The 12,642-nt window shown below is 39.6% G+C and overlaps 1 protein-coding gene across 2 annotated transcripts in view; it reads right to left on the bottom strand.

Moving 5' to 3' along the window:
* The window catches only part of PHEX (phosphate regulating endopeptidase homolog X-linked), a 225,339-nt gene that overhangs the window by 15,163 nt on the left and 197,534 nt on the right, over positions 1–12,642 (bottom strand). For both annotated transcript variants that reach the window (XM_029930947.1, XM_029930946.1), the window contains 3 exons: positions 12,077–12,131; positions 6,935–7,002; positions 2,930–3,060 (listed from right to left, as the gene is read on the bottom strand). In XM_029930947.1, the coding sequence (XP_029786807.1) occupies positions 2,930–3,060; positions 6,935–7,002; positions 12,077–12,131 (254 nt within the window). The remainder of the gene's footprint in view (positions 1–2,929; positions 3,061–6,934; positions 7,003–12,076; positions 12,132–12,642) is intronic.

Here is a 12,642-nt window from a genome sequence, read left to right as displayed (position 1 = left end):
CCCTTGTAGTGACTTATTTGTTCCTGTTATTTACTACTGTCCTCTCTTCCCTGATAAGAATGACCCTTTCCGGAGCATGTCTTTACTTCAAGGACCTGGAACTATGTAATCATTAAAGAAAAGATGTAATCACCCATGGTATATGAGACACTGACTATCTTAGTGAAGTGTGGTATTGCCACTATTCACGTTGTCTGTCTTCTTCCTTATAGATATTGCGCCGACACCAACCCCCTGCTCAGAGACCCTTAGACTGAGGTGCGTGGGCTGGTCCCCCGCAATTCTCATCTAGACTCTACCATGGCCTCGGGTTTCTTAAATGTAAAATGGACTAACAATATGTACACCTCTTGGGACCAGCAGGAGGACGACGTTTGTTTCAGCTGATTGAAAAGTCTACCATCATGCCTGCATGTAACAATCATCAGGAAATATACATTCCCTTCCTCCAAGAAAACTGTTCTTCTATTGTTTTTTTGTGTGGTTTTTTTTTTCAGTCTCACAGCCATTGGCTTTGTTTTTCCCTAGGATAGGGCACCTATGAGTATGTGACAAAGTATTAGTAACTACAATTTACTGAGCACTTACTACATGTCAGCCATCGTGCTGGTGCTTTACATAATTGCAGCCATTTAATTCTTACAACAAATGAATGAGTTCAGAAACCGTGACCCATTTCACAGATGAAGACACTGAGACTCAGGAAGACTGAGCAACTTTGCCAAGTTCAAAAAACTTCTAACTGGTTGAATCAAGATTTGAACCTCTGACTCTAGAACCCCTCCCCTACATTTTTCTTGAAGCAACATATATTCTAGATGGATTTTCACAATGTGATAACTCCTGATATCACACAGGATATCCTGATAGCTCCTGATATTAAAACACACACACACACACACACACACACACACTGAAATGGCTTTCCAGAACAGTGATGAAAGAGCTAGAGAAACTATTCAAGCATACAGCCTCTGGTTTCTCTGCCTGAACAAGGAGCGGTGTTCCTTGTGCTGAATACGGCTGAAGAACTAGGAGGATCAAGGCAGTTCTATGTGCTTGTTTGTATTACGTGTTGTCCCCTTAACTATATGCATTAGGGGCACACGGCATGTGCATGTGTGTTCTAGAGTGGGGGCTTCCTGCAGATCCATACCCTACCAACAATTCTTCATTATCGGTCTCTTACTGTTAAATACAATGTGAGAAATCTATTTCTTATAATTATGAAAGCAGGGGCAGAAAGTGCAATAAAAAACGACAAAAAAATTAATATAGGGAGGAAAAATGAAAAAAAAAACTGATCAAACCAGCAAAATAAGGAAAAGGAAAAAGAAGATTAAAAAAAAACAGGAGATAAACTATTATAGAAAAAAACTATAAAATTGTGTTTGAAAACCTAAAAAGTTAACCAGACAGAAAGGCATACCATGTTCTTGAACAAGAAGACTGTATTATAAAAATGTCAATTCCATACAAGAACTGTGATTTAACGTAGAATCCCAATGGAAATAAGGGCTTGGTACAGAAATCAACAAAGAGACCATGAGAGTAAAATATATAATCCAAAATTGAATGTCAAGATATACAAGATTCTAAGATTTGACAAGTATTCAATTCAGTGAGAAAAAAATGTCTTTTCATTAGTGATGTTGGATCAACTGAGTATCCTTACAGAAGAAAATAAAAGTAAATTCTCATACAAAACTCCATAAAAAAGAAGTTTCACATGCATCAAGATTTACATGTAAAATAACAAAACAACAAAAACTTTACCAGAAAAGCTGGGAAAGTATATACATGACATATAGTGGAAATACAGAAACTATTTTTTAAAGACAAATAGGTATCTTTGGCTATATAGAAATGTTTAACTTTTGTAAGTCAAAAGATGCCATATATAAAGTCCAATGGATAAGTAATATACTTGGGGAAAACACTGTAATGTAATGATAAAATTTTAATATCTGTAATATTTTTTAAAGTTTAAAGTGAGAATATGAAATATTATAACCTGTTGGTGACAGTAGGAATCTATCTTACATGGAAAAAAAGAATATGAACCTAACGAGAGTGTTTATTCCAGCAGCATTTACTGTGGGAAAGAACTAGAGACAAAGAATAACCTCTCTTGACAAGAGGTTAGTTGCGTATGTTAGACACACACTGTGGACTTGTAGGCAGTCACTGAAAACCTTGAACTAAAGGGCGGCGTGTGTGCATGTCTATCTTTACATGGGCAGGGGAGACAGCACACCACGGGAGTAAGATGAATTACAGGTAGGCAAGATAAGACTGATGACAGGGAGAGGGAAAGGAGACAGAAATAAAGAATGGAGCAAAATCTGATGCACACAAACAGCAGGTATAAAATAGCATTCTTGGCTTCATGGAAATTTAGATACCTAATAGAAAAAGAAGCATTTTAAAAGTACGTTTCTTTTGTTCAAACTTCTATAACTAACATCTCTTAACCAATTCAGAGTCATTAATTCAAATTAGTGAGATTTATTTCAATGAATTAAACTCAAGTAGTAGTTTGGAAGGAAATTTTTTTTAATGATACAGAGTGTAGATTTATAAGAGTTTTATTGTTTATGTTTGCAACAAGACTTTCTACATTGGTCTGAATCTAGGAAAACAAACAAATGTTTAGGCTGCGATTCTTAAATGCAAGACTGAATCAGAGTCAGGGGAGGGCTTGTGAAAAGACAGCCTGACGTACTACCAGTGCCCTCCCCACACCAGGATTCTGGGTTTCAGCAGGTCCGTATAAGAGTTACGAATTTGCATTTCTCACCAGTTTCCTGGAGAGGCTGATGCTGTTGTTCTGGAAACCACACACTGAGAGCCAATAGGCTAAAGGAAGCTAATGTCCAAAAGAGAAAAAATGACCCACAAGGTGCTCCTTCATCACAGTTGTACTTACGTTTAAGCCAGCTTTCCTCCAGTAATAGTTGCTATATTGGTTAACCATGCACTTTGTTTTTTCTTTAAACTTTTCTTCTGAGTCAGTAGACCACCAAGGATCCAGGTTTCCATTTTTATCATATTTTCTACCTAGGAGAAAGGAAAATGAAAAGATATTTGTACTACCCATGTTCTCTTCTAGGATTTTTATGGTTTCACGTCCCACATTTGGGTCTTTAATCCATTCTGAGTTTATTTTTGTGTATGGTGTAAGCAAGTGGTCCAGTTTCATTTTCTTCTGCATGCAGATGCCCAGTTTGCCCAAAGCCATTTGTTGAACACACTGCCTTTTCCCCAGGTGTGGGGAGCTGCCAGAAGAACAAAGATCAGCCACCTGAAGGCAGGGCAGTGTCATCACTCCCCAGCTCAATGCTGGAGACAGTCAGGCTGGGCTTTCTTATCGGCCCCTCAGGCGCTCTGCTAAAACTTCAGTTTGGTTCCTCCTTTACCCTAGCCTTTTCCTAAAAATCACTAGACCCTGTTTCCTAGCAACCGACCTACTCAGCTGCCTTGTTTCCCCGCCTTCTACCCTTTATAAGATGTGTGTGTTCTCTCAATAAACGAGGCTTGATCAGAGACCTTGTCTTGCCTCCATTCTCTGTGCTCCCTGCCCTACTCCATTCTCACTTCCTCCCTCAGGACCTGCTTCAACTGACCTGCTGGACAGGTCACCCAGGAGATAGTCTTTCCTGCTTTGTCAAAGATTAATTGACCATATAACTGTGGGTTCATTTCTGGGGTCTCTTTTGTGTTCTATTGACCTATGTGTCTATTTTTGTGCCAATACCAAGCTGTTTTGATGTCTACGGCTCTGTAACATAACTTGGAAAACCTGGAATTATGACGCCTCCCGCTTTGCTTTTCTTGTTCCAAACTGCTTTGGCTATCCAGGGCCTTTTGTGATTCCATACAAGCTTGAGGATTGCTTGTTGTAGCTCTGTGAAAAATGCTGTTGGCATTTTGATAGGGATTGCATCATTTTCCCAAACAAGACATCCAGATGGCCAAACAACACACAAAAAGATGCTCAACATCACTTATCAACAATGAAATGCAAACCAAAACTACAATGAGAGATCACCTCACACCCGTCAGAATGACTAAGATCAGTAGAACAGGAGGCAACAGGTGTTGGAGAAAGGGGAACCCTCTTAGACTGTTGGCGGAGATGCACTGGTACAGCCACTGGAAAACAGTATGGAAGTTCCTCAGAAAGTTAACAATAGAACTATATTATGATCCAACAATTGCACTACTCAGTATTTACCCAAATAATACAAAAATACTAATTCAAAGGGACACATGCATCCTGATGTTTACAGAAGCATTATCTATAAGAGCCAAATTATGGAAACGGCCCAACTGTCCACTGACTGATGAATGGCTGAAGATATAGATAGACAGATAAATATATAGATACAATACACATACGCAGAGTGGAATAGTACTCAGCCATAAAAAGAATGAAATCTTGCCATTTGCAATGACATGGATAGAGCTAGAGAATATAATGCTAAGTGAAATGAGTCAGTCAGAGAAAGACAAATACTATATGATTTCGCTCATATGTGAAATTTAAGAAACAAAGCAAACGATCATAAGAAAAAAAATAGAGAGACAGACAGAGAGAGAAGCAAATACCAACCAGACTCTTTTAACTCCAGAGAACAAACTGATGGTTACCAGAGGGGAGGTAAGTGGGGCGGGGGTGAAGTGCATGATGGGGATTAAGAAGGGCACTTGTCCTGAGGAGCACAGGGTGATGTACGGAAGTGTTGCATCTCCATACTGTATACCTGAAACTAATACCATACTGTATGTTAACTGGAATTTAAATAAAACCCAAAAAAGATACTTGTACTATTTATGGAGACGAACTTCCTCATCACCCCTCTCCCTGGAGAAAGCAGTCCCAGTAGCAGGGACCACACCTGGAGCAGCACCTACCTTCTTTACAGTGTCTCAGGTTATTTGTAAAAGGGGAGGAAGGAGAAAGAGGTTTGAGGAAGTTTTTTCTTCCTAAGTAACAAAGAACATTTTAAAAATAAGATTCATCAACTTATGGCATGCACATTCTAAACCAATCTTGAATTCTTTGTTTTCATCTGCTGAAAATGTTCTCTGGATTATGAAATGAAATGGCTTCATTCAGAAAGCCCATGAAAGGAGATGGAGCACCAGTACCAGTGAAATTCCAAACGATCTATAGAAACAGTCCAATGAGTCATTCACACCGTGAGACTGCAGCCCCTGACTCAACCCTATAGGAACGTGTTTCCTCCAAGTTGCTAGGAGCCAAGAGACACATAAAACCTCTGTTATGAATCATTCCATGGCCATCAGTGAGCATGGAAGGCCCATCTGTCCTGCTTTGACAAGGAAGGTTTCTCTAAAAAGAGAACTTGGAACAAGAATGGAAATCTCCAAAACATAATGGAAAAAAGATCAGTTATATATGCCTTTTTGCCACAGGCTCACTCTTTTTTTTCTGTATATCCTTCAAAAGAAGTTTGAGCATATCTGGACTGTCTTCATACCCAAGATTACTATTAGTTTGAATTTAATTATGCAAAGAATCCTTCATTGGGCTTCTAAGAAAGTCCTCAAAGCAAAGGTGTTAACTGGAAAAATCCAAGGCTCTTCGGCAGGAGTGGATGCCCTGGGAGGGCACTGACTGGCTGTCCTCCACACACTATCCAACCAATCATTAAACAGTTACTAGGCATGTAGTTAACTGTGTGACTCTTTGTTTAAGTACTGGTTACAGAGTGAAATTGCCATCATTAGATTATGTCCTTGGAGAATGACTTCAGAAGGCCTCCAAAAGAGTCATGGTGGGAACTATACTTGAATTTCCCAGGAAGAAAGGCCCAGAACTAAGAGATCACTCCTGGGTTATGTTTCTTAGCTAAGACACTCTTCTTAGATAAACCAAACATACAAAGACAGAAAGTGTAGCTCTGGAAATTGAGAGGACCACAAGGTAGCTACATTTTAATAGGGAGGGGAGAGACCAGAGGAACATAAACCCTAGATGATTCAGGAAGGGCTGTTGGGAGCACAGGAAGAACTGTCCAGAAGGAGAACCAAAACAGTGTTTGGCCTTGGGGTCAGCATCCAGGAAAGGATGGTGGAGACACCACAGACATAGGAAAAAGAGGTCCTTTCTATACAATGTTGCTTTTTGCCAGTCAGCTCCTTGAATCTGCCTCTAAGTCACTGCGCAGATGTGGATATGATTGTGATTTGCTACCAATTCATAAATTTCAGAGATTTCATATGGCTTTCCAATAATGCTCAAAGGTAAAGGAGAAAGGAGTGACAATTTAAAATGATGACAACCCTTAAGGGGCAATCATTTCTTTAGTTGTGCTTAAATGTCATTGGGATACACAGCATATCCTATATTATGCATTATTTGGAAAGTGTAGCTTTTCTTAAAAAAAATTTCTGAAGATATGCCAGCATAGAGAAAAACACAGCTTAAGCATTGCATAATCCTTGAAATAGTATAAAGGAATCAGGCAGCCAAGCTCCAGAGTCCTAACTGGCTAAGTCCTAACTTGGCAGCATGCATAATCATCTTTGAAGCAGAGCTCACACCTCCAGGGAGAACATCTCAAGATGGTGAATAAAGAAGTGACAGAGGGAAGAGGCTATGAAGCAATTCCTGTAACTGTCATGGCAGCTACAGCAATCCTGATCTAAATGCAAAGCTAATTTCATTGAAATTACAAGGTCTTTTTTTTTTTCATGCTATCCCATCACCAACAGGAACAATTATTTATTTATGGCAAGCTATCACAGCAAGGCACAGGGGAAAGTTTTCAATCAGCAGTCATACTGCTTTGGATAATCTTCAGTCTATGATGATGCCACTATGCAAAGATAATAGCAACAATTAACATCCGTATCGTCAATATTATCATAAAAACAGCAGCTTATACAACAAATTAGTACTTACCATTATTATCAAATCCATGTGTAAATTCATGTCCAACAATTACTCCTATAGCTCCATAACTCAGAGATCTATGGTATAAATAGATTACAAGCATGAACCTCAGAGCATAATCGTTTGATTTTTCTCAAGGAAAAGACAAAATAATCTGTTTTCTAGTAACTACAACTTAATAACCACACCCTCAAAATTGTAAAAAAAATAAAAAATCTAAACACACCCTTCTAACTGAAATAAACACAGAAAATAAATTCTAATACCACCACAATGACCATGTATGAAATCAGGGATGTGAAAGAGATGGCTTCTAAAGTCCCTTCTAGCCCTAAGGCTTCTATGATTCTGTATCCACTCTAGCTACTTTATGTTTATAAAGAGCCAAAGCAGCAGCAGGGTTTGAAAAGATCCTGTCTGTAAACATACCATTTATTTTTTATTTGAAAACCTATTGAAAAATAAGTATAGACTTAGAAGTTAAATTGTTTCCCAAATGCATTCATACAAAAGGAACAGAGCAGAGATTGAAAGGGATCACTGCTTTCAAAGGAAGTTGCATTGCCTGAAAACAGGCTCACGAGTGAATGGCAAAGATCATGAAGCCTTAGCCAGATATGGAAACTGCAGAATCATAAGCCAATAGTGGTTGTTTGGTGGTGCTGTTAGGTAGCAGTAGAGAACTGAAACAGTGTATAAATGATGTATGAAGAAATCCATAAGGAGGTGTCCGGGTGTGTATGTGTGTGTATATGTGTTTGTGTGTGTGTGTGTGTGTGCGCGTGCGCACTCACGTGTGTCTGGGACCTCTCTCAACTACAATGAAGGCCTTCCATGAAGGCCAAACCCTTATCAATTTGATCACTGCTACATTCTCTGTACCTAGTACACAGTAAGAAAGTAACAATCATTTAACTAATTGATTAACTTTATCATTTCACCCAAGGGAGAGGTCTACATGTAATTTAGTTTTTTAAACATGTGGATGAGGATTAAAGACAATTTAAACTCCTTGTTATGAGGATTCTTCCTGAGATTTGCTGAAAATACTTTGCAGTTGCCTCCTGACATGCAACATCAAAGTCACCCAGCAAATGGAAAGGTCCCATAAGTGGAAAGAATGAGAAATTTTGAAGCAACATGTTATTACAGGACATAATGATCCTTAACATGCTAATTGTTTATCTCGACTATACCCAAGGAAGTGCTGTAAGATTTCATCCATCCCCTTGGTGGCAATTCTTCCCTTTCTTATTTCTTTCCTGCAAGGTAATTTGCATTTGAAAAAACCACTTCCTACTGTTTTTACATCAATGCAAACCTTCATTAAAGAAGTAGGAATAAAATTATGCATTTCAATCGCAGTGGTGCTATCCTGCCAGTGTGGGACAAATTTGTGATGTTACAGGGTGCTCCTTCCTGCAGCAGTGGCTGTCACTAGGCAGCCTGTAACATTTCGTCTTTCATGCCCCTCAGCCCTGAGAACAGCACTCAGTCCTCCACCACCTTTGGTCAATGCTGTTGACTGGATAAATTTCAGGGATGAACAATGGAAGCTTACAGGAACTGCTCTATAATAAACGTCCCTTAAGAGGGGCTGCTCCTAAGAGCTTCCTATTTGCAAAGGGTAACAGAGAATTCAGAAAATGATTGAGTCATTCCAAGTTCCAATGCTCAGTCACATAATCGTGATCCTTTGGGCAGGAGACAAGAAAAAGTAATTTTCTATGACTGAGCCTTACAATGATGTTTCATAATGCCCACTTCACATCTTCCATTTTATCAGTGGATATTGTTAAATCAGCATGCCAGAACAATAAATAAATAAACTCACATGCTTTTTATAATGTGACTGGCTGGCCAGAAACAACAAGACTGCTGCAGAGAAAAATCCAGCCTTCCAAAAATGAAACGGCAAAGGTGACAATTTTTGCACCTACCCAGTTGCTCTTCTGTTCTTATTGCCCCATGGGTTTAACATATGCACTGGATCTGGCTGTCCTCTTGTTGACAGCCAGACTGCTCTCTGCAGCAACCACGGTCTCATGCTGTCCACAAGGAAGACCCACTCTGCCAGAATCAGAAGTCCATCTCAATCTGGGAGCTGGAAGCAGCTTTCAGGTGACTTACTTTCATCCCTTAGCAGAGGCAAGGGCCTAGTCCACAAACCTGTTCCAAAAGTCATAGGACTTCTTCCTGGGCATTTCCAATAACAAGGGGCTCATGAGCGGGACCATTCTCTCAAGAGGTTCTAAATAAAACACTGAGCTGGAATCTCTTTGGTATGGTTGTTATCCAATGGTCTAGTGTAGTCTCTAGCGAATACCCTCTGACTCCCTGTGACCCTCTGAGTACAGCATATGGTCTGCCTCCTTAACTCTCCTTCAGAAGACACTTACAAGACTCCTCCTCAAGCGTCCTCAAATTCTTGCAACTGCTTTTCTTTAGTCAAGCATTCTAGACCAGCATTTCCCAAAACACAGGGAAAGGGGGAGTTTAGGAACCTCTGGGTTAAACACATTTCAATAGGTTTCCTTCCTGCGGAAATTCTTAGAAATTGTCTTGGGCTACTGACAGTCCTGATTCTTTCTTCCAGAAACACTTTAGCTTGTTGATATCCCCATTCATTAGAGCCAACATTCAGACAAGGACTAAGCTGACCAGTGTGAACACAAAGGATGCCCACTGCCTAAGTGTGGAGGCTATCCATCCAACACAGATGTATGGGAAGCCATCTCAGTGGGCTGTGATTCCTGTGTCTCCAGCATCTCCCTCCCTCCAATGCCAAGTATCCAAAGGATGCTTAATAGTTACTTATTGAGCAGATATTGTAATACAAAATAGAAGGTTTCAGTGAAGACATAGAATTCTTTAGGATATAAAATACAAATCTCTCCCACCCTAATATCGAATATGGCTCAGCATAAGGTTAAACTAACTGAAACTAATATTATTTCCCAGCTTCCTATAGTTTTGACTTCTACATCAGAAAATTATGCTCACGGACCCAATAAACAAATTCACTTAATCAGTAACTTCAAAACCTAACCAGACGATTTCCAAGTCTCCAGGTATCTAACAATAATAATAGAAGTGCAGTCAAATTGTTAGTGATAAGCAGAATCAAAGAATTTGAGCACATTTTTAGTTTGAAGGAAATTTAGATAATATTTACCCTAGATCTTTATTTTTATAGAAATATCTGCAAATCTTTAATATTAATAATAGGGAAAATTGATTCCAAATACCTAAACACCAATAAAAACAATGCAGCTGAGGCCTAGGATGACATTAATGGATTTGGTTAATACAAACCAAGAACTTCCATTTGTCCTAACGTAGTGCTTCCCTCCAGTAGCCTTTATTGATGCCTGCTCCTGCCCCCTCACTCCCCATTTTTGAGCACACAATCCAACAGCTTCCAATGGCCAGCACCTGAAACTAGTTGCCTGAGGACTTTTTCTGACTACTAGGGCCCTCTGAGGCTAGACTGGGCAAAGCCAGAGAGTTATCACAGCTGCTGGCAGCTCTCAAATCAGTGAGGGAAGGTGAGTCAATGATCAATGCCCCAGCTCCCTTGCCCCTGTGGTGGGATTACACTGAAGCAAGCTCTACAGTTCCCCAGCAGAGCTGAGCCCCAGTTGCTCACAGTGATAAGTGGCTTTGCAACACAAATGTGACAGGTAGAATAACCAAAAGAAGTCCCCAGGCTAATCCCCAGAAGTCACGAATGTGTTATTATGTAGCAAAGGGGAATTAAGGTTGCTGATCAGCCGAGTTTAAAATAGGGAGGTTGTGCAGCCTAGATAATCACAAGGGTCCTTCAAAATGGAGGAGAAGACAGAGAGGAGAGTCAGAAGGAGATGTGAGTACGAATCAATGGTCATAGAAATGCAACTTTGAGCCACAGAATGTGGGCTGACTCTACAAGCTAGAAAAGGCAAGGAAATAGATTCTTCCCCTAGAGCTTCCAGAAAGGAATATAGCCCTACTGACACCTTGTATTTAGCCCAGTTGGACCCGGATTGGACTTCTGACTTACAGAACTATAAGCCACTAAGTTTGGAATAATTATGGAAGCCACAGAATACTTCTAAAACACTCTTTATTGGCTTCCTTCCCCCCTGTCTCACTTCTCCACTCCCCTGCCACTGTTTCCCAGTGCCACCTCTTGTAAGAACTCTTTGAACTTGAATCCTTGTCATAGGGTCAGCTTTGGGGGGAGCACAAATCAAAACATTGTTACCATATTTCTCTTGTTTTTACATGTAAGCGATCCTCTATGCTTTTAACCTATAAATAATATTTAAATTGTCATTTATCCAAATCAAAACAGAAGACACTAAACGTCTAAAATCAAGACTAAATTTTCTGTGAATTAAACTACCAGAGCAAACAAAGGTACATGATAAAAGTGGTAATATTACCAACAATGAGTATTATCAGACTTCTCATTATATGTAAATTCAGAATTACAATCTATTTATATTAATGACCTTTAATATCTCTAACTCCAGAGAGTGTCAATTTTTGACCTATTGTATAACTATGCACATTTTATTTCTAAAGACAAATTTGATAATCTTTACTTGTTCAAAAACTTCAATATTTTCTATTGCTTATTAATGCCCAAGCTACTTAAGCAGCAGTCAGAGCTTTCCAATATCAAACATCAACCTTCTTTTGTAAATGTCTTTTCCACTACTTCCCTTCATATACTAATTACACCAACCAAAATAAAATCTTTGCTTTCTATAGGTACTTTTCTTTCCTTTTCTCACATTATTTCTTTGATTTCTTCCACGGTTTTAGACCCATCACCATCACCATCAACTCAAATCAGAACAATCCTTTGAGGTCCACATAGTTGTTCTATGAGTCAATGCATAAGTGAATAAATGCAGAAAGATCAAAGTCCCCTATATGGATGCTGCCTTTCCTGTCCAGTCACACACCCTGGTAAAAAGAATCAGAAAACAAATTCCTAAAATGGTGAAAGTACAACTGGTTCACACCAGGTTCCATGCCCTCTTTTTGCTGAACAACCACTGGTGTTGGTTTCTGTTTTTGTGACTTTATATTCCACTCTCAGCCAAAGTAGTATGTTTCTCCTTACTTGTCAACACCTGGCTTCTTCATTAATTTACCTACCGAGGATATTCTGTTCCCCAAAAAAAAGGCTTCTGGAGCTCTCCTGCTGGAAATCCTGGGAGAAAGACAGACAAAATTGTAAGAGATACAGAGATTGATTCAACGATGAGTATTTAGGTCAAGCTTTAGCCTGGAAGTTTCAAAGGCCCATCTGAAAGGTACCCTTCATGAAGCTGGGAGCACTCCAAGAGATTCACTATTTCTAAAATGACAGTAATTCAACAGAGTTTGTAAAAAGTGCATCACAACAGTTTCAAGGAAACCACTTTGCATGAATACGCTATTAAGTAGGCATTGTTCAGCCATGAACTGGGTTCCTTCATAGCACGTGCAGGAAGTTTCTGGCAGTCCAGCAGCTTCCCCTGATATAGGAAGGGCTAGCTAGGTGGACACTCAACCTGTGAAGTCAAAGAGCAGCCCCCCAGGGGCCCCATTTGCACACAGCATTCTTGATGATTCCCAGGAGCACAGAACTCCAATAGACCCACAATGTAGGGGGATTCTGTGAGACGCAAAGTGAGTACAAGGTAAGCATATTACATCCAGGACTAAGGAGATGGGAACTC

This window comes from Suricata suricatta, chromosome X (genome assembly GCF_006229205.1).
Source record: "Suricata suricatta isolate VVHF042 chromosome X, meerkat_22Aug2017_6uvM2_HiC, whole genome shotgun sequence".
Classification (NCBI taxonomy): Eukaryota; Metazoa; Chordata; class Mammalia; order Carnivora; family Herpestidae; genus Suricata; species Suricata suricatta.
Note: the sequence above shows the minus strand (reverse complement) of the source record. Positions and strands in the feature narration are given on the sequence as shown.